At 39.5% G+C, this 20,220-nt stretch overlaps 1 protein-coding gene across 1 annotated transcript in view; it reads right to left on the reverse strand.

The window, feature by feature from the left end:
• The window catches only part of DNAH8 (dynein axonemal heavy chain 8), a 312,973-nt gene that overhangs the window by 244,327 nt on the left and 48,426 nt on the right, over positions 1-20,220 (reverse strand). The window contains exons 17-20 of the mRNA XM_018039316.1: positions 16,982-17,169; positions 11,275-11,355; positions 10,762-10,878; positions 9,841-9,960 (exon numbers count right to left, since the gene is read on the reverse strand). Of these exons, the coding sequence (XP_017894805.1) occupies positions 9,841-9,960; positions 10,762-10,878; positions 11,275-11,355; positions 16,982-17,169 (506 nt within the window). The remainder of the gene's footprint in view (positions 1-9,840; positions 9,961-10,761; positions 10,879-11,274; positions 11,356-16,981; positions 17,170-20,220) is intronic.

Raw genomic sequence — 20,220 nt, forward strand, 5'->3', positions numbered from 1 at the left:
ACAGACAGAGGAGCCTGGTGGGCTACAGTCCATGGGGTTGCAAGGGAGTCTTACACAACTGAGCACACACACACACACATACAAGGAAGGAACCAGACTACTAGTTAAACATGCCAGATTAAACACATGTTTATTTTGGCACTCCCCTGGAAACCTCTACAAAATAACATAAAATCATCTTTTATGTTAAAAGAACATGCTCACAAGAATAAATTAGGATGCCATGGAAAGTCCTCTGTATGTTTTCAATACCATATAATAATGAAATTAATGGTATTTGACAATTTGTGCCAGTACAAATGAATATCCACTTGCAAAATAATGAAACTGGATCCTTACACCATACACAAAAACTAACTCAAAATGAAGCACGGATCCAAATGTGACAGTGAAACCCATAAAACTCTCAAAAGAAAACATAAGCATGTATCTTCATCATCTTGGATAGGGCAAAGTTTTCTTTGATATTTGACACCAAAGCAGAGCAGCAACAACAGAAACAGATGAAATGGACATCATCAAAATGTGAAACTTTGTGGCTTCAAAGGATACCATCAAGAAAGTGAAAAGACAGCCCACAGAATGGGAGAAAAATTCTGCAATCTGATAAGGGACTAGTATCCAGAAAATACAAATAACTATTACAACTAAAAAATAAAAAGTCAGATAACCCAATTTTACAATGAACAAAGGGTTTGAATCAGTTCAGTTCAGTTCAGTCACTCAGTTGTGTCCAACTCTTTGCGACCAACTCTTTCCCATGAAGTGATGGGACCAGATACCATGAATTGCAGCACACCAGGCCTTCCTGTTCATCACCAACTCCCAGAGTTCACCCAAACTCATGTCCATCAAGTCAGTGATGCCATCCTGCCATCTCATCCTCGGTCATCCCCTTCTCCTGCCCCCAATCCCTCCCAGCATCAGAGTCTTTTCCAATGAGTCAACTCTTCCCATGAGGTGGCCAAAGTACTGGAGTTTCGGCTTTAGCATCATTCTTTCCAACGAACACCCAGGACTGACCTCCTTTAGAATGGACTGGTTGGATCTCCTTGTAGTCCAAGGGACTCTCAAGAGTCTTCTCCAACACCACAGTTTACCACTCCTTACCAAGGAGTAAGCATCTTTTAATTTCATGGCTGCAATCACCATCTGCAGTGATTTTGGAGCCCCCCAAAATAAAGTCTGACACTGTTTCCACTGTTTCCCCATCTATCTCCCATGAAGTGATGGGGCCAGATGCCATGATCTTAGTTTTCTGAATGTTGAATAGACATTTCTAATACCACTTCATACCTACTAAGAAGACGATAATCAAGAAAATGGATAGTAAGTGTTGGCAAGGGTGTAGAGAAACTGGAACCCTCACGTACTGCTGGTGGGAACGTTAAATAATGCAACCAGCTTGGAAAAGTCTGACTGTTCTTCAAAAGATTGAACATGTACTTAACATATAACCCACCAATTCCACTTCTAAATATATGTCCAGGAGAAATGAAAATATGTCCCTGCAAAAACTTGTACATCTATGTTCACAGCAGCATTATTCATAAAGGCCAAAAAGTGAGAATCCGAATGTCCATCAACTGATGAATGGATAACTAAAACATGGTCCACCCACACCACACACTATGATTCAGCAGTGAAAAGAAATGTAGTACTGATACATGGGACAATATGAATGAACACTGAGCTAAGTCAAAAAAGCCAGTCACAATATACCACATACCATATGATTCCTTTTGTAAGAAATGTCTACAGTAGACAAATCTATGGAGACAGAAAGCAAATTAGTGGTGGCCTGGGGCTGGGAGAGTTGAGAGAAAATTATAATGACTGCTAATGAGCATGGGATTTCTTTTGGGGAGATGAACTGTTCTAAACTTGATTGTGGTGACAGCTGCATAATTCTGTCACTATGTTAAAACCACTGAATTGTACGCTTTTTTTTTTTTTTTTTTTTTTTTTGGCTGCACCACATAGCTTATCAGATCTTAGTTCCCCAACCAGGGATCAAACTCATGCATCCTGCAGTGGGAGGCACAGAGTCCTAACCACTGGATCGCCAGGCAGTTCCCAAATTGTACACTTTAAATGGGTGAATTATATTTCAATAAATTTGTCAAAAAAAACAATAACTAGTGCCAGAAATAACTGGAAGCAGGAATTGAGGGGAATGGAGCAGGGAAAAGAGAAGTGGGAGAGTGAAGGCAGCTTGAGTGAGCATTTGTAGAAGTTTAGTTGTGAATAAGAAGTGAAGGAGATGTGAGAGCGTTTTTCTTTGCTGGCAAGAAAAGAGGGAGACTACTGGGGGGGCGGGGTCCCCTAAAGAGGACAAAGTTGAAGATCTAGACGAAGGAAGACTGGTGGAGGTAGGCTGCCAAGAACAAGAAGGCGTGGACTCCAGAGCCCACGAGTAGGACCTCAATTATGAAAAGAGGTGAGGACTTTCTCCACGGAACCAGAAGGAAGGAAGAGTTGGATGTAGAAGTCAGCAATGCACCAAGAGCTCTGGGACGGTGCGAACTATTTACATGACTTTAATTCCGGAAACTACAAATAATCCCTGCCACTCCATGAAATCCAGCTTGGGAGACAGTCCAGGTACAGGTTATTCTCCGTTTGCCTCCTGAAACCCATTCCTAGCTCTTCTCTGCTCTGCCCTGTGCAGAGGGAAACTGCCTCCTGGGGCTCCCTGATTCTCTGACTTTCGGTTGGGTTTGACCCAGTGGGACAGAAAATAGGAGGGCGGGAGAGGAGGGTACCTCCCACTCCCTCCTTGGCAGAGGAGGGTAGGGCTGCATCTCTGGTAGAGGCTGTGTGTCTTCACAAATTCAGCTCCTATGGGATGAGCCCCTCCATGTGATTCCAGTTCTCACTGGACTCTGAAAGCACTCTTTCCTCCTTTGGTGCCTTCAGCCCCAGCAGTGCTGATGACTTTCACCCTTGAGACTCCTGGAGAGTCTCACCTTCCTGGGATCTGCACCAATACCATCCCAAACACAATAATCCAGCCCCATCCTAGTTCCTGAACCCTGATCAAAGAACTCACATTTGATTCTTGCTATGAATGAGGTCACCTCAGATACCCATGACAGCTCATACTGCCAAGAAAGCCAGGAGTAAGAAACTTAGATGTACACATTCCATTGCAAAGAAATTTCCTGTCTCAGCTGGCAACCAGTGGCACAGCTATCAAATAATGCCATGAGATAACAGACTATAAAAACTGCCTCCATATGATGTCACTACCAGTTGGGTAGTGCCCAACTTTGTGAGATGCCTCACAAAGCAAGGCATCTTGTCCTGATAAGGACCATATCTCTTCATGAGAAGAACAGCTAGTCCTTGAAGATTAATAAGACCATTCCCACAGCTGAGTGAAGAACAGACTGCAGTACCAAGGAGCATGACAGGGATGAAATGGAAGGCAGTCAAACTGATTTTTTGAGCAGTTTTCTATCTTTAAAAATTGAGATATAATTCATATAATACAAACTGACCCTTGTAAAGTACACAGTTCATTGATTTTTAGTATATTCACAAAGCTGGGGAGCCATCACTGACATCTGATTCCAGAACATTTTCATCATCCCCAAAAGAATCTCCCTATATCCATTAGCAGTCACTCCCCACCACTCTGGCAACCACTAATGTACTTTCTGTCTCTATGGAGACAGGTTGATTTTGCAGATAGAATTTTTAATACCTTTTCATCTATTTCCCTGTATTCTCCTATCTTAACTTGGATCATAATATTGCCCTGATTTCCAATTCCATTTGTATATCTATCAATATACAGATATGTTGATCAGGATCAGATATACCAATACACACCACCCCAGCTATTTTAACAGACAGAATGAGAGAATTTAATATTTTAAAAATTGGTTAAACAACTATTAAGGGATCAAAAGGGCAAAAAGGAACACAGAGGTCACAGAAAGTAACTGCAGGAAGCAGCCCCCATCCCCAGGCATGAAGCAGCCCCCATCCCCAGGCATGGAGCAGCCCAGGGAGGAGGGTGAAGTTATTGGAACCTGGTACTGGGAAGTGAGGGAGATGCTCAGCTAGCGCTGCTACCTCAGAAGCTCAGAGAAGGGCCTCTTGATATTGGTATATCTGAGAGACACATGAGGCTGATTCTGGAAAGGCTGGAAAAAGCTAACTAACAACCACTGCCAGGGTAATGGTGTCAGCAACAGAAGGCAATACAAGAAAGAGCAAGCCTGTTTTCTCCTCCAGCCTACCTATACTGCAAGCTTAAAAGGGAACCAACTGACCAAGGATAAATGTAATTTGCAGAGTCCCAGCCCCAACATCATAGAGTAGAAAGACTAATTGGAGCTAAAAGAAGATAGCTTTTAAATAATTAACAAAATCTGTCCTATAACCATATCCTTATCTTAGATGTCCCAAAATAAGGAATACTTGCCATTACTGCAAATAAGCCCTGGTTCCCAATACGGTCTGAAACCACTGGTTAGGCAAAATAACCTCGCATGCCCCCAGATCAACATTATGTACGCCATGTTTCCAAAACTGATTTCTCTCCAAAGTGTTCTCCAACATGCTTTGTCATTACAAATCTTATTCTGTCTTCACTGTAATGGTCTACATAAGTGACAGGCTTGTGTGAAGGCAGCCCACGTGTTACTCGATCTTGGATCCCTCTAGGACATGTGACTGGGGCACACTGATTGACAAACATGCACTTCCAAGTTTCACCTCCTGTATCTTGCCCGGGGCCACCCATGTAACCACCACATTCACACTTGGTCACCCTTTATCCTCATTTCCCTTGTTTGGGTGATCTGCTTCTCCTTCTATGCACATGAAAGTTCTGTGTTTATATGTTCTTTGAACATGGTGTGAATTCAGTAAATGTAGTGTGAATTTCACCCGATTGAGAAGAGGACAGTGCCAGAACAGTTATATGCACACACCAATAGAAATGATTTTCATTGTCAAGAGGACAAAATGAAAAAAATTAATGGAGAAATGTCCCTACTCCTTTGTACGCTGCTAGTTTATAAGTAAGACCTGGTATGAAGTACGTGGGCTTCCCTGGTAGCTCAGCTGGTAAAGAATCTGCCTGCAATGCAAGAGACACTGGTTTGATTCCTGGGTCAAGAAGATCCCCTGGAGAAGGCAATGGCAACCCACCCCAGTATTCTTGGGCTTCCCTGGTAGCTCAGATGGTAAAGAATCTGCCTGCAAAGTGGGAGACCTGGGTTCAATCCCTGGGTTGGCAAGATCCCCTAGAGAAAGGAACAGCTACCCACTCCAGTATTCTTGCCTGGAGAATTCCATGGACAGAGGAGCTTGGCAGGCTACAGTCCATGGGGTCACAGAGAGTCAGACACAACTGAGCGACTTTCACTTTCATAATCAGATTCCAGAATGAGTGAGAAGGAAATGACAAGCTGTTAACCCCTCATCCCCAGGCAGGAAATAGGAGACTTCTTCGGAAAACTTTAATTGCTGGAAAAAAACCTATACAACATTTGAAGGAATCTCCCTCCTAAAATAACATGGAGTCCAGGAACAGAGCAGACTCTATTTGCCAACTCAAGAAATACCACCCAACGTATATTAGGGATGCAGAAATAATAATATAAAAACAGGCGAAAGTTACAAATGAGTGCCACTCCTAGCACCTAGGGTATGATCTTCAAATATCATTTTCCACCCGTAACACTGAAGGGCTAGATGGAAAATTGAGTTATCCCAGATCTGGGGCAGGAAATGTACAAGATGAACCTAAGATTTCCAGCGGTTCCAGGAAGCAAGAAAGCTTTCAAAGACTACAAGACTTATGTCAAAAACACAGAAGCCTGCCTGAAGAATTCCACTGGACAAAGATGATAAAATTTAAATAGAAAAAAGAATAATGACTTCCATGGACTGAATCCCTCAAATACATAATAATCCATATATTCATAATGATCTTTAAATAATTTAAACTACAATGAGTATTTTAGAAGTTGCCACTGAGCCAACTCATTATTTTGAAAACTGGTGTATAAAAGGAAAACTGAAGCCCTGAACTTGAATTTTCTATACATTGTTTCATAGTAACCAACCAGTTAATGAAGGAAATTTCTTCTTTATAGAAGTATTTTATCCATAAATGCTAAAGTCAGAAAATCAACATTTTGCAATCTCTAGGCAACAATAATGGCTCTAGGCAATAATAATCAAAGATTGCTAAACTCTTCAGAAGAAAAGTTGGTGGGAAACTTTATAATGATGGATAAAGCTGACTGTGTTTGAGCCCACTAATTAATCTTAAAATCACAAGAAGGGAAAAAACAATAAAATGTGCCTCCTGGTGTGAAGCAAAAGGAAGTACACAGTGAACTATTCTGTCAGGAAAAGTAAAAGTGATTGAACCTGAACTGAATCAATCGAATTTTAATGTAATTAAAATACATAGGAAATTCAAGGAATAGAGGACTAGGTCAACATGTTAAATAACACTACTGGGACTTCTCTGGTGTTTCAGTGGCTAAGACTTCATGCTTCCAATGCAAGGGGCCCAGGTTCAATCCCTGACCAGGGAACTAGATTCCACGTGCCCCAACTGAGAGTTCACATGTTGCAGATCCTGTTAAAGATCCTGTGAGCCACAGCTCAGACACAGTGCAGACAAATAAAATAAATAAATGATATTTTTTTTAATTTTTAAAAATCACACTACTAGGATATGATAAGCAAAAGTTTAAAACATGGAAAATTCTACAGGACAAACGATCCCATTTCTTCAATAAATAAAGAGCATTAAAAGAAAGAAGAAGGCAAAAAAAAAAAAAAACATTGAATAGACATTTCTCCAAGAAACGTACAAATGGCCAACAAAGACGTGAAAGGTGCACGCATCAGCAATCATTAGGAAAAGGCAAATCAAAACCACAAGGGGGCTTCCCAGCCATTCAGATTATTATGGAACATGCTTTAATTTTCAAAAATGAAAGATAAGAACTGTCAGCAAGCAAGTAGAGAAACTGGAACCCTTGTACACTGCTAGTGGGAAAGTAAAGCAGTATGGCCACTGTGAAAAATATTTGGTGATTTCTCAAAAGCTAAACATAGAATTACCATATGACCAGTAATTCCACTCTGAGTATATACCCAAAAGAATTGAAGGTAGGGACGGATAATTACACACTAGTGCTTAACTCATAGTTAAAAGGTGGTAAGAGCCCAAATGTCCACCAACAGATGAATGGATAAACAAAATGTGACATATATATACCACAGAACATTTCAGATCTAAAAAGGAACCAAATTCTGATACCTGCTACAATATGGATTAACCTTGAAAACATTATGCTAAGTGAAGTAACACAGATACAAAAGGGCAATATTGCATGATTTCACCTACATAAGATACCTAAAATAGACAAATCCATAAACATAGAAAGCAGAATAGAGGTTACCAGAGGTTGGGTGGAGAGAAGGAAAATGGGAAGTCACTGTTTAATAGGTACAGAGTTCCTGTGTAAGATGATTTTAAAAATAAATGTTCTGGAAATAGATGGTTACAAAACACTGAATTTTACTTAATGCCACTGAACTGTACATTAAAAATGGTTAAAATTATAAAGTTTTCAGTATGTATATTTTACTGCAATAAAAACTTGCAAGCAAAGAAATGGGAGATGACAAAAAGAAATTTAAAAGATATATAAATCAAATGCAATGTGTGAATCTATTTGGCTCCTAATTCAAACACACCAATTCTAAAAAATAGTTTCTACAAAAGCTAAATATATTCATAACCTATGACTACGACCCAGCAAACTCACTTAGAAGAATACACTCACCAAAACAGGTGCTTAGGTTCACAAAAACAAAACAAAAAGCAACCATGTACAAGAGTTCTCAGTGCATATAACCAAAAGCTGTGAACTATCCAAATGCCCCAAACAGTAGAATAAATATATAAATTGTAATAAACTCAGACACTGAAATACTAGTCAGCAATGAATGAGAATGAAAGAACTAGTGTCTCATGCAACTACACAGATGAATCTCACAGACCCTGAGCAAAATAAGCCAGACATAAAGAATATATGCTCCTTGATTTCATTTGCGTGAAGTTTAAAACAAGTAAAACTAATATACAGTGATAGAAGCCAAAATGTTGATGACTTTGGGGGAGAGGTGCTTGCTGCCTGGAATGGAGCAGAAGGGATCATTTGCAATGAAGAAATGTTCTCTACCTTGCTGTGGAGAAGGTTACAAGGGTATGTCATATGTAAACATTCACTGACTAGTGCACTTAAGATTTGTGCACTTTGCTGTATACACATTATATCACAATTTAAAAAAAAAAAAAAGGTATGGGCCTAAAGTGAGAAGTTGAAGCTACAGCTTTTATGGGGACTTTTTTCCCCCATAAACAAACAAACAAACAAACAAACAAAAACAAATGAGGCCTTGGATCCCTCACAAGGGTAGCAGACAGGAACTTAAGACCTATCCTTGCCCTCCCCACCACACCATCAGGCAAATCAAGGGCCACGCTCTCCAGGACAGTCAGCAATCTCTGTTGAGGCTCTAGGAGAGACAGATACAGTCTCCCTTAGAAATTTACAACCACTAGCTCACCCTCACTCAAGTTTATGGCTTGAGATCACACTACCTCAAGGTTTTGAAAAAGAACTACTCAGAGACCTTGACACATGAGTGCTACAATCTGGGGATGCAGGGGCTGCTCCATGCCTAAATAGTTCTGAAGCAAGAGGCTGGTTGGCTACCCTAACCCCAAACAGCTCAGAAAGGTGTCCTGCGAAGAGGACGCCACATTTCCATAGAAAGAGAGGGTAAGGGCACCTGTTTCCCATGGCCAGGTTACATCCCTTAAGATGGAACCATCCTTGCTTGTCTTGAAAAGGACATTAGCAAGGTGAACTAAACCAGTAAGGAGATAGGAAGCACACGGCAGGCAAGAAAAAAAAAGGGCTCAGAGTTCAAGACAAAAAGTAAGTGCTTCTGAGAAAGACTGTTTATGTGCCAGGCCTCAAGAATGACTAGACAGGATTCCTGTCTTTTGTGCTTTTGAGCCAATGGAGGACAGGTAGGTATTCAAGTCAGTTCAATTTAATGTGATGCTCAGGAGCTTAGGCAGGTGCCACTGCCATTGAAGGATTTAAGGGAGTTCCTGCAACTGGAGGATGATGGATATGATGGGGCCAACATGGGGGCAGAAAGACCAGTTAGATCACAACATCAAATGCCACACTCATGAGCATTAAAAGCCTGATCTGGAATTTAGGCTTTTTGAGTATAAGCTACTCATTCTCTTTGCTTGGCCCTTGTGATAAACCTTTGCTCAAAAGAGAAGAAAAGGCATGACCTAAGATACGTGTGGAAGATATGGAAAAGAAGAGGCAATTCAAGAATAGTCAGAGACGAAACCTGGCTGAGCCCTACAAGACTGACTGGCTTTGGGGAGGGGAGCGAGAAAAGGACTCTGGATGACACCCAGGTGTTCGGGTGACTTAAGAACAAAGTATGTGGTAGTTAAAACCATGAGAGTAGATGATATTGCCCTGGGAGCACGCACAGAGGACGAAGGGCAGTGAACACCAACAGGACGCCAGGGGACGCCAGCATGAGCTTGAGGACATTATTAGGATAATGTCTAAGGCATGACCATGAGCTTGAGCTGTTGCCACCTTCTAAGTCTTTGGAGCTGAGGATGTTAAAAAAAAAAAAAATCCAGAATGTCTAAATGCCATGAACACAGATTTCTACTTTTAGAATGCCAATTCACATTTTAGTTTATGAGTTAGCATTTCTATGACTAAAATATAACACATAAATGCATACCTCATTGAGTGTCAACATATCTTCTACTTTGGTAGCACCGCTTTCAGGCAGGGAAATTAACAATGTTTTGGCTATCTCCTTTAGAACTGCATCAATATGCATTTCACACAAGTCATTGATCTACCAATGAGAAAACACATATTGAAGAAAACTCCTCTTTCATCCAAAAAGCACTTGAGTTATAAACTAACCTGGAGGGCCATATCTGGAAACTTGCATCCTGAGCCAAGCATAATTTGGTAGGAATTTTAGGAGTAAATCTTCTCTTGATGTGGAATTAAGCTTTATTGAGCTGCAACATGTGTCATAACCTCACATGCAAGATCTCCTTCCAGCCCATGAATCAGTACTTTCCTAGTTTTACAGCCAGAGAAACCAAGGCTCTGAGAAGTCAAGAAACCCAGAGAGGAACACAGAGCTGGTGAAAGTCAAAATATCCTACCTAGGTTTATCTGATTTTCAAGCCTCTGGGTTTCGTCTGTTACACCATGCTGCCACCATAGACAGACTAGCACGTCCAAAAGGTTACGCATGTTTTACGTAGAAAACATGTCAGAAATCGATAGATAGTCTCCAAGTGGGTAACTACCTCATCTAATTAACATCAGATACATTTAAGCCCTCCATTCCACCATCTTCCACAGTCTACAACTGTACCATTTTCTAAACTACGCTGTGGAGCTGAACCATCATTTTAACATATTACAGGCAAGGTAATTCAGGCACAAGAACAAGGCAATTCTAAATTAAGAGGCCCCAAATCAGTTCAAGAAGTACAAAGCTTTTTTTTTTTTAATGTAATGATGTCCTTTTAGTTAAAAGTCACTTAAATAGACTTAAATAGCTTTCATAGGTTAATCAAACTACTACGTATAGCCTGAGTATTAATGCATGTAGTTTTTAAAAATATATCTCTCATACCTTCTTTAAGAGTTGGTTGAACATACCCAAAACTGAGTCAACTTCCTGAAAAAAGCTTTCTAGTGTTAAAGATGACCATGTCAATATTGTGAGCCCTTGTCTTAACACAGCTTCCACCTAGAAAAAGAAAAAAATGGTTTCCCTTATTAAAAAGGAGCATCTGCATTCATAAAAAGGCTGCCTTTTATTACCTGGAAAAATTATGGGTTGTATTTCCTTAATTCTATTTCCCCTCCATTATGCCTAGCAAAGGTGACTTTTTGTTTTTAATCATCTTTGGCTGTCCATGAAGCAATCGTGGATTCTTAGAAAGTGCTCATTATTTAGATTTATTTGTTTTTCAAAGGCAACAAAACCTAGACAAGAAATCATTCTGCAGGGAAAATAGAGCTATAAAGTTGAACTAGAAAGAGGGTCTTGCCAAGAATAGATGTTCTAGAATCCATAATCTATAGAACTGGAATCTAATTTTAAACGACAGGGAAATCAATATAAACCATCAACATCACCAACCTTTTTCATTTTAGGGGTCATCAGATTGACAAACACAGGAGTCACCTCCTGACATAAGTCATCATAATGTTGCAGGAGACCCTGTTAAAAGTCAAAATGGCATGTTTTACTTTGATTTATTTTAAGCAACAGTCACATTTTGATTCATATCTAGAAGGTTTCATTTTACCCATTTCCTCATAGCCCTGAAAAATGGAGGCCGATTATTTGTACTAATTTGCTATACTTTCCTTTCACCTGTAAATTAACTGAGCATCCCCTTTAAACAGTAAGTCATGGGAGCTTCCTAGATTTACATTTCTAATAACTATTATTTGTCTTTTTAGAGTTTAGATGCATGCAATTTTAAATGGTTTAGACCATTATCTTTTCCTTAAGTCTGTCATTACACATTTTCACCCCTTCTGTTGCCTGTTTTCTGATATATTGCAGCTTACTTATTCCTGAAGCCACATTTGTCTTCTTGAATCAAAATAAAGGTCTACACAAAGCTTTTATACTTTTAGCTGTTTTTCTAGAGAAAGAACCATGATGATCAACTTTTGATCATTTTGTAACTTATTGCGTTGTGTGATGGGAGATGTGGTTTCAGGCTAATTCTTTCCCAAATTAATAATATTAAATTGTTTCAATGTTTTCTTAATAGTTTCAAAGTGATTAATTCCCTTCCTCCTTTCTCTTACTTGTAGTTGAACTTTTATGTACACTTTACACTTGGCAAAGGACTCTGACTTTCCTAATATCATTCAATACTAACTAAAATACTGCAAGATTCAGTGCATGTGACATTGCCCTCAATTTATAACAGTATATTGACACGCAGTCCTGTAAAGTCATAACTAACCAGTATGAAAACCTAGGGCTTTTGATGATGAAGCCAAAGTTTCTACAATGCCTGTGGGGGCATTCTGAGGGTGTGTGTGTGTGTGTGTGTGTATGTGTGTGTGTGTGTGTGTGTGTGTGTGTGTGTTGGTAAAAGCTACAATTATGAAACTCCTAGAGCAAAGCACATGCATAAATCTTTGTGACCTTGGATTAGGCAAAGATTTCTTAGAAATGACATCAAAATTACATGGGACAAAAGATAAAATACATACATTGGATTTCATCAAAATTTTAAAAAGTTTGTGTCCCAAAGGATAGTATCAAGAAAACAAAAAGACAACCTACAGAACAGGAGAAAACAGACATTCTGCAAAAGACCTACAAATTACCAACATGCACATGAAAACATCCTCAACATCAACAGCCATGAAGATATGCAAGTCAAAACCATATGCAAATACTACTTCACATCCAAGTGATGTTCAGCTGAAGAAGACACTAACAAATGTTGGGAAGGATGTGGAAAAATGGAACCATCATACACTGTTGGTGAGAACGTAAAATAAAGTAGCCTTTTTGGAAAACAGTATGTCAGTTACTCAAAAGGTTAAACATAGAGTTATGAAGTTACTAAAACCCAGCAATTTCACTCCTAGGTTATATTCCTAAGAGGATGAAAACATATCCACACAAAAACTTGTATACAAATATTCACAGCAGCATCACTCATGATGCAAAAATATAAAAATAACCCAAATGTCTATTAACTGATGAATGGATGCCTAAAACGTGGTATAATCACACAATGGAATATTATTTAGCCATTAGCTTCCCTCATAGCTCAGTTGGTAAAAAATCCACCTGCAACGCAGGAGACCCCAGTTTGATTCCTGGGTTGGAAAGATCCCCTGGAGAATGGAAAAGCTACCCACTCCAATATTCTGGCCCGGAGAATTCCATTGACTGCATAGTCCATGGGGTCTCAAAGAGTCAGACACGACTGAGTGACTTTCTCACTCACACACTCAAAAATGAGTACTGATCCATGGGGACAATATGAGTGAACTCTGAAAATAGTGTGTTAGGTTAAAAAAGTGAATCACAAACCATCATATATGATTCCATTTGTATAAATGCCTGGGGTAGGCAAATCCATAGAGACGCTAAATGATTGCCAGGGGAAGATGCGGCAAGAGTTGAGGGGAAAATGGGGAATGACTGCTAACAGATATGGAGTTTCTTTTGGGAATGATGAAAATGTTCTAAAATTGATAATGATGATGGTTGTGTAACTTTGTGAATATACTAAAACCATTAAACTGTACACTTAAAATGGATAAATTGTGTGGTATGAGAATTATATCTCAATAAGCCTGTTTTTCTAAACTGGTTTTGAGACTATCTATTCTAATACTCTGATCTTTTTGGTTGTTGCTCCATTTTACTCCATAATATTGAGATCCATTTTCCATTCATGCCATTTTACAGTCATTAATTCATATCTTACTAGTGTCCTTAATTGAACATATTATAAAATATAATACACTTAATCTATAAAATTATAATATTAGTAGTGTTTTAAACTTGCTGTTCATCATTGTCATTATCCAGAAATCTACATCTGACTTCTGATAATCACTTTTTGCTTTCTGATAATCCTTTCTCTTTTTTCTTTGCTGTTTGCATGTCAGTATTTTAATGCCCTCGAGAATCACAATGAAACAGAATACAGTCCAGAAATAAACCCATGCATATATGGTCATTTCACTTACAAAGAACCAAGAGCACACTAAGAAGACAAAAGAATTCAATGGTGAAAGGACAGTCTCTTTGGTAAACAATATTGGGAAAACTGGGCAGTCATATGAAAAAGAATAAAACTGGACCACCATCTTATACCACACCCAAAAATTAACTCAAAATGGATTAAAGCATTGAATTTAAGACCTGAAGCCATAAAACTCCTATAAGTAAACATACTGGGTAATGAGATACCACCTCACATCTATCAATAAAAGATAAATAACTGGTGAGGATGTGGAGGGTAAGGAACCTTCAGACATTGTTGGTAAAAGGTAAATTGTGCAAACATTATCAAAAACAGTATGAAGTTTCCTTACAAAACTAAAGTAAAACTACCATCAGTTCAGTTCAGTCACTCAGTCGTGCCCGACTCTTTGTGACCCCATGGACTGCAGCACGCCAGGCCTCCCTGTCCATCACCAACTCCTGAGTTTACTCAAACTCATGTCCATTGAGTTAGCGATGCCTACCATAAGACCTAGCAATTCCACTTGGGGATTTTCATCCAAAGAATATGAAAACACTAATTTGAAAATGCATATGCACTCCAATGTTCATTGCAACATTATTCACAACAGCCAAAACATGGAAACAACTTTCCATCAATGGGTGAATGGATAAAATGGTGACATATATACAATGGAATATTATTCAACCATGCGAAAGAAGGCCATCTTGCCATTTGTGACAACATGGATGGACCTCGAGGGCACTGAGCCAAGTGAAATAAGTCAGACAGGAGAAGATAAACACTGTATAATATCACTTACATGTGGAATCTAAGACATGCAAACTCATAAAAAGAGTAGCAAAGTAATTGTCAGGGGTAGGGGAAACAGGAAGATATTGCTAACAGGGTACAAACTTTCAGCTATAAGATTGATAAGGTCTGAAGACCTGAAGTACAACATAGTGACGGTAGTTGATAACACATCATACAATCAAACTGCTGCACAATTGCACTCAATCTCACATGCTAGCAAAGTAATGCTTGAACTTCTCTAAGCCAGGCTTCAATAGTATGTGAACCATGAATTTCCAGATGCTCAAGCTGGATTTAGAAAAGGCAGAGGAACCAGAGATCAAATTGCCAACATCTGCTGGATCATCGAAAAAGAAAGAGAATTCCAGAAAAACATCTACTTCTGCTTTATTGATTATGCCAAAGCCTTTGACTGTGTAGATGACAACAAACTGTGGAAAATTCTTTAAGAGAAGGGAATACCAGACCACCTTACCTGTCTCCTGAGAAATCTGCATGCAGGTCAAGAAGCAACAGTTAGAACCAGACATGGAACAACAGATTGGTTCCAAATTTGGAAAGTAGTACATCAAGGCTGTATATTGTCACCCTACTTATTTAACTTCTATGCAGAATACATCATATGAAGTGCCGGGCTGGATGAAGCACAAGCTGGGATCAAGATTGCCAGGAGAAATATCAATAACCTCATACACACAGATGACACCACCCTTATGGCAGAAAGTTAAGAGGAATTAAAGAGCCTCTTGATGAAAGTGAAAGAGAGTGAAAAAGTTGGCTTAAAACTCAACATTCAAAAAACTAAGATCATGGCATCTGGTACCATCGCTTCATGGCAAATTAGATGGGGAAGGAATGGAAACAGTGTCAGACTTTATTTTCCTGGGCTCCAAAATCACTAAAGATGGTGACTGCAGTCATGAAATTAAAAGACACTTGCTCCTTGGAAGAAAAGCTATGACCAACCTAGACAGCATATTAAAAACAGAGATGTTACCTTGCCGACAAAGATCCATCTAGTCAAAGCTATGGTTTTCCCATTAATCATGTATGGATGTAAGAGTTGGACTATAAAAAGAAAAAAAAACCAAGTGCCGAAGAGTTGATGCTTTTGAACTGTGGTGTTGGAGAAGACTCTTGAGAGTCCCTTGGACTGCAAGGAGATCAAACCAGTCCATCCTAAAGGAAATCAGTCCTGAATATTCATTGGAAGGACTGATGCTGAAGCTGAAACTCCAATACTTTGGCCACCTGATGTGAAGAACTGTCTCATGTGAAAAGACCCTGATGCTGGGAAAGATTGAAGGCAGGAGGAGACGGGGATGACAGAGGATGAGATGGTTGGATGGTATCATCAACTCAATGGACATGAGTTTGAGCAGGCTCCGGGAGTTGGTGATGAACAGGGAAACCTGGCGTGCTGCAGTCCATGGGGTTGCAAAGAGTCAGACACGACTGAGCAACTAAACTGAAGAGAATAGAATTTAAATGTTTTCACCAATGTGTGTGTGTGTTTATATGTTTTATATATATATATATATATATATATATATATATATATATATATATATAATGATGGATATGTTAGTTAACTGACTAAATGGAAGGAATCCTTTCATAATACGGGCTTCTGGCTTCCCAGTGGCTCAGACGGTAAAGAATCTGCCTGTAAGTCGGGAGACCCAGGTCGATCCCTGGGTCAGGAAGATCCCTGGAGAAGGGAATGGCAACCCATTCCTGCATTCTTGCCTGGACAGAGGAACCTGGCGGGCTACAGTCCATGGGGTCACAAAGAGCTGGACACAACTGAGTGACTAACACATTCTACAACATATTTTCATAACATATATGTGTATCAAATCATCATGACCTACACTTTATCTAACAATTTTATTTGTCACCTATCCCTCAATAAAGCTGAAAAATTTAAAAAGAATCAACATAATAACAAATTTCTCCTCAATGCAGCATCAGCACAACTGCAAAGATGTCTTTTTCTTTTAAAATAAAAATATTTTTTTCTTAAAAAAAACCTCTTTCAAAATAATTAGAAAGTAGGGAACTTCCCTTGTGGTCCAGTGGTTAAGAATCCACCTTGCAATGCGGGAGATGCAGGTTCAATCCCTGGCTTGGGAACTAGGGTCCCACATGCCACGGCACACCTAGGCCCGAGTGCCACAACCACTGAGCCCTCGGGCCACAACTCGAGCGTCCATGCACCACAGCAAAAGATCCCATGTGCCCCAACTAAGACGCAACTAAGATCCAAATAAACAAATATTTCTTAAAAAGAAAAGCAAAGAGAATCCATCTTACCTGCAGGTACAATTTATCTCCTTTCAATTTACTTTCCAATTTTAGCAATCTCTTTGCCTGTTCTGGTACGTCCAGCTGCATTTTTATCATGCACTTAGTTTCCCGAACAACTTCCAAAATTTTGGGGTCAAAATTAACCAGCAACTTTCCTGTTTCTGGATGTCGCACAAAGAGTGTGGCTTGCAAAGCTGCAAATAAACAGTTGCTGACATGACTTACTCTAGACTTCTGCTTCCAGTCCTGCTTATATGACTGTCTTCCCCACTGAACCACTGACTTCTTAAGCACAGAATGGTAGTTTTGGCTGTCAAGTGCTAAGGCACAGTATCTGACGCACTGTCAGCACTCAAAACTTAGATAAATGAATGCAGAGTGTTTGCAAACCATAAAATCAGATCCAGAGACATAAATATGAACCAAGAATGCTCAGCCTGTGTGCTCTAAACTGTAATACAGTACTTTTCTGAGTGGGTCTAAGAGGGCTGTGATGCAGTGTTAGTTTATTTTTACAGATTATGATTTAACCGCTGGGAGAGAGAACTGAAAGATGTGCCCAACTACAAAATATGACACACCTCATAGAGTTCAAACTCTTTTCTATACCTAACACTAAATTGGCTTCTTAAATTTAAGAAGGTTTATCTGACTTAAATTGATAACTAGGTTCAGTATGAGTAGTAAATATTTATTAAGGTTTATCTGACTTAAAGGTTTATCTGACTTAAATTGATAACTAGGTTCAGTATCAGTAATAAATATTTATTAAACATCATTGAGTTGTGAACTCCTAGAATGCAGAGGAAGAATTTTTTTTAGCCTACAACCAAATTACTACATGAACATCAGTCATGTAACAGGCACTTTCAGATATGCTTTTTATTAAGAAGTTAAATATATAATCCCAAACTGTTCATGCTGAGTAGCCTTCAATCATTTGTTATCCTAACATGAATTACTTTTAAAGGCATCATAGTAGTGCAGCTGTAAACTAGTATGTGCTAGCTTCAGCTGCATCTCATACTAGCACTGCTAATGTGAGAATTTCACACGTATCTTCCAAGCCTCAAATTACTTCAGAGAATATGGCTGCATCAAATTTCTAGTAAAACAAAATAGACTGTATATCCCTTTGAAGTTCGTTGACTTTTACTCAACAGAATGAGTTTTGATGTGATTATTAACAATGATGGTTTCATGAGGATTTCAACTAAAAACCAGTTCATTTAGAATCTTTAAAAACTTTGGCTGGAAGTCATTTATCTTCCCAAGTAAATGCCAAGATAACATTAGGACATTCATGTAATGAAATCTATCTTCCTTAAGGCAAAGCTGAGCTTTCTTGAAAGGACAAAATGGTCAGCGAGACCACTAAGAATAATGACAGCCAGGAAGTCAACTCTGGGACTAAGTGAACCTTCTATGTGAACCATCACTAGAGAAACTTTATAGAGCAAATGAGGAGACCAGTACTAGGTCTCCAATTACTATCCCAAGTTCCTATACAGTTAAATATAGTTACATCAACATAACAAGAGGTCTTTCAGAGTAATTCACTTCCACGAGCCCGTGTTCACGTGCAAGGCAAGTCTGGGGACTTCCATGGCAGTCCAGTGGCTAAGACTGCACCCTCCCAGTGCAGGGGTTCTCTCCCTGGTCAGGGAACTAGAGCCCATATGCTGCAACTAAGACCTGGACCAGCCAAATAAATAAACAATTTTTTTTTTTTTAAAGAATGGCAAATTTGAATCCTGGCCCTGCCACTTCCCAGCTCTGTGATCTCAGGAAAAGCACTTAACTTCTCAGCACCTCAGTTTCCTCATCTGTAAAATGACAGTAGGAATAACAGCCCAGAGAACGGCCATGAGAATTAACGGGGGTTGTATATATAAAGTGTGTTTTGTTAGCTTTCACTGCTATTTAAAGGACACAAAGACGAAACAGACGCGGAGAGTATTGCTGAAATGTGTTAGACAGATCTATAAAGCCACAAATGTCATGATAAAATGTGTGGAGGCCTCTGGAGGAAGAATACATTATTATCTGCCAGGAAGAATAAGGAAAGGCTTTATGGACCAGGTGACTGTTGAACTTGTTAGTGTGCAGATCAAAGGAAAAGCCAGCAGTACAAAAAAAAAGAGAGAAGTGCATCATACTGTATAAGCAAAACGAAACACGCTCCATATTTTGATTGCTAAAACTTCTCTTTGATCTTTTCCATAATGTAGATTTTAACCTTCTTTTAAAGTTTGAGACCATTGCTCCATTAGCAGGCTTTCATTAAGATCCATAGGATTTTATCATATGCATTACCCAGAAACAGCTGGGCTGATAGAAGTGGTGTATTAAAGGCTTAACTGAGGTGCCAGTTGAGAAAATACCCCGCAGGGTTGAAGTCTTATCCTTCGGGATGCAGCCACGCAGTGGATCAGTGACCTATATATAGTGCCGTGAGTTTGGAGCCACGAGGCAGAACTAGCAGTGGCCCCTCTCGCCATCACTCCCAGGGACCCAAACTGTGAATCTGCGCTTCCTACTCCTGCAATTCTGCGCTCTCCTGAAGTGGCGATCCCTGGCATGAGAGGGAGACACCTTCCCACCATGGGACATAGTCAGGGTTCTGCCAGGGTTATGGATAAGAGATTAAGCTTGATATGGGACAATGTAGGAACCTGAACTGACCAACAACTGAGCCCACACAATGACAGCAACATCCCAGATGATGGGAGCATGGATGGATGATGGCTTAAAACCATCCATCTCCTACCTCACTTAACTGCCCAATACCCTGGCACCCCTCAGAGGTACTCAGACACAACCCTAATATTCTTTATTTACTGGAGATCAAATTTTAACTTAAATTCAGTTATAGAAAGAAAGCAGGGGGGAGGGAGAGAGAAGGGAAAAAAAAGAAGGAAGAGAAGAAGCGAGGAAGCAAGGGAGGGAGGGAGGGAGGGAGGAACAATGGAGGTAAGGATGGGTGGAAGGAAGAAGGACAGACGGAAGGAAGGAGAGACTGAAGGAAGGATACAGTGAGGACAAGCAAGCTGCGATTCTTTCTCTCTGGGACTGAGATTTGAATCTACAGCATGATCAACTGATTTTAAAAAATCTTCTCAAACCTATGGAGAAATAAAGAGCTTTGATATTGACTTTTTTTTTTTTTTTTAATTTTTTATTTATTTTTTTTTTTTTAAATTTTAAAATCTTAAATTCTTACATGCGTTCCCAAACATGAACCC

The sequence above is a fragment of the Capra hircus genome, chromosome 23 (assembly GCF_001704415.2).
Source record: "Capra hircus breed San Clemente chromosome 23, ASM170441v1, whole genome shotgun sequence".
Lineage (NCBI taxonomy): Eukaryota > Metazoa > Chordata > Mammalia > Artiodactyla > Bovidae > Capra > Capra hircus.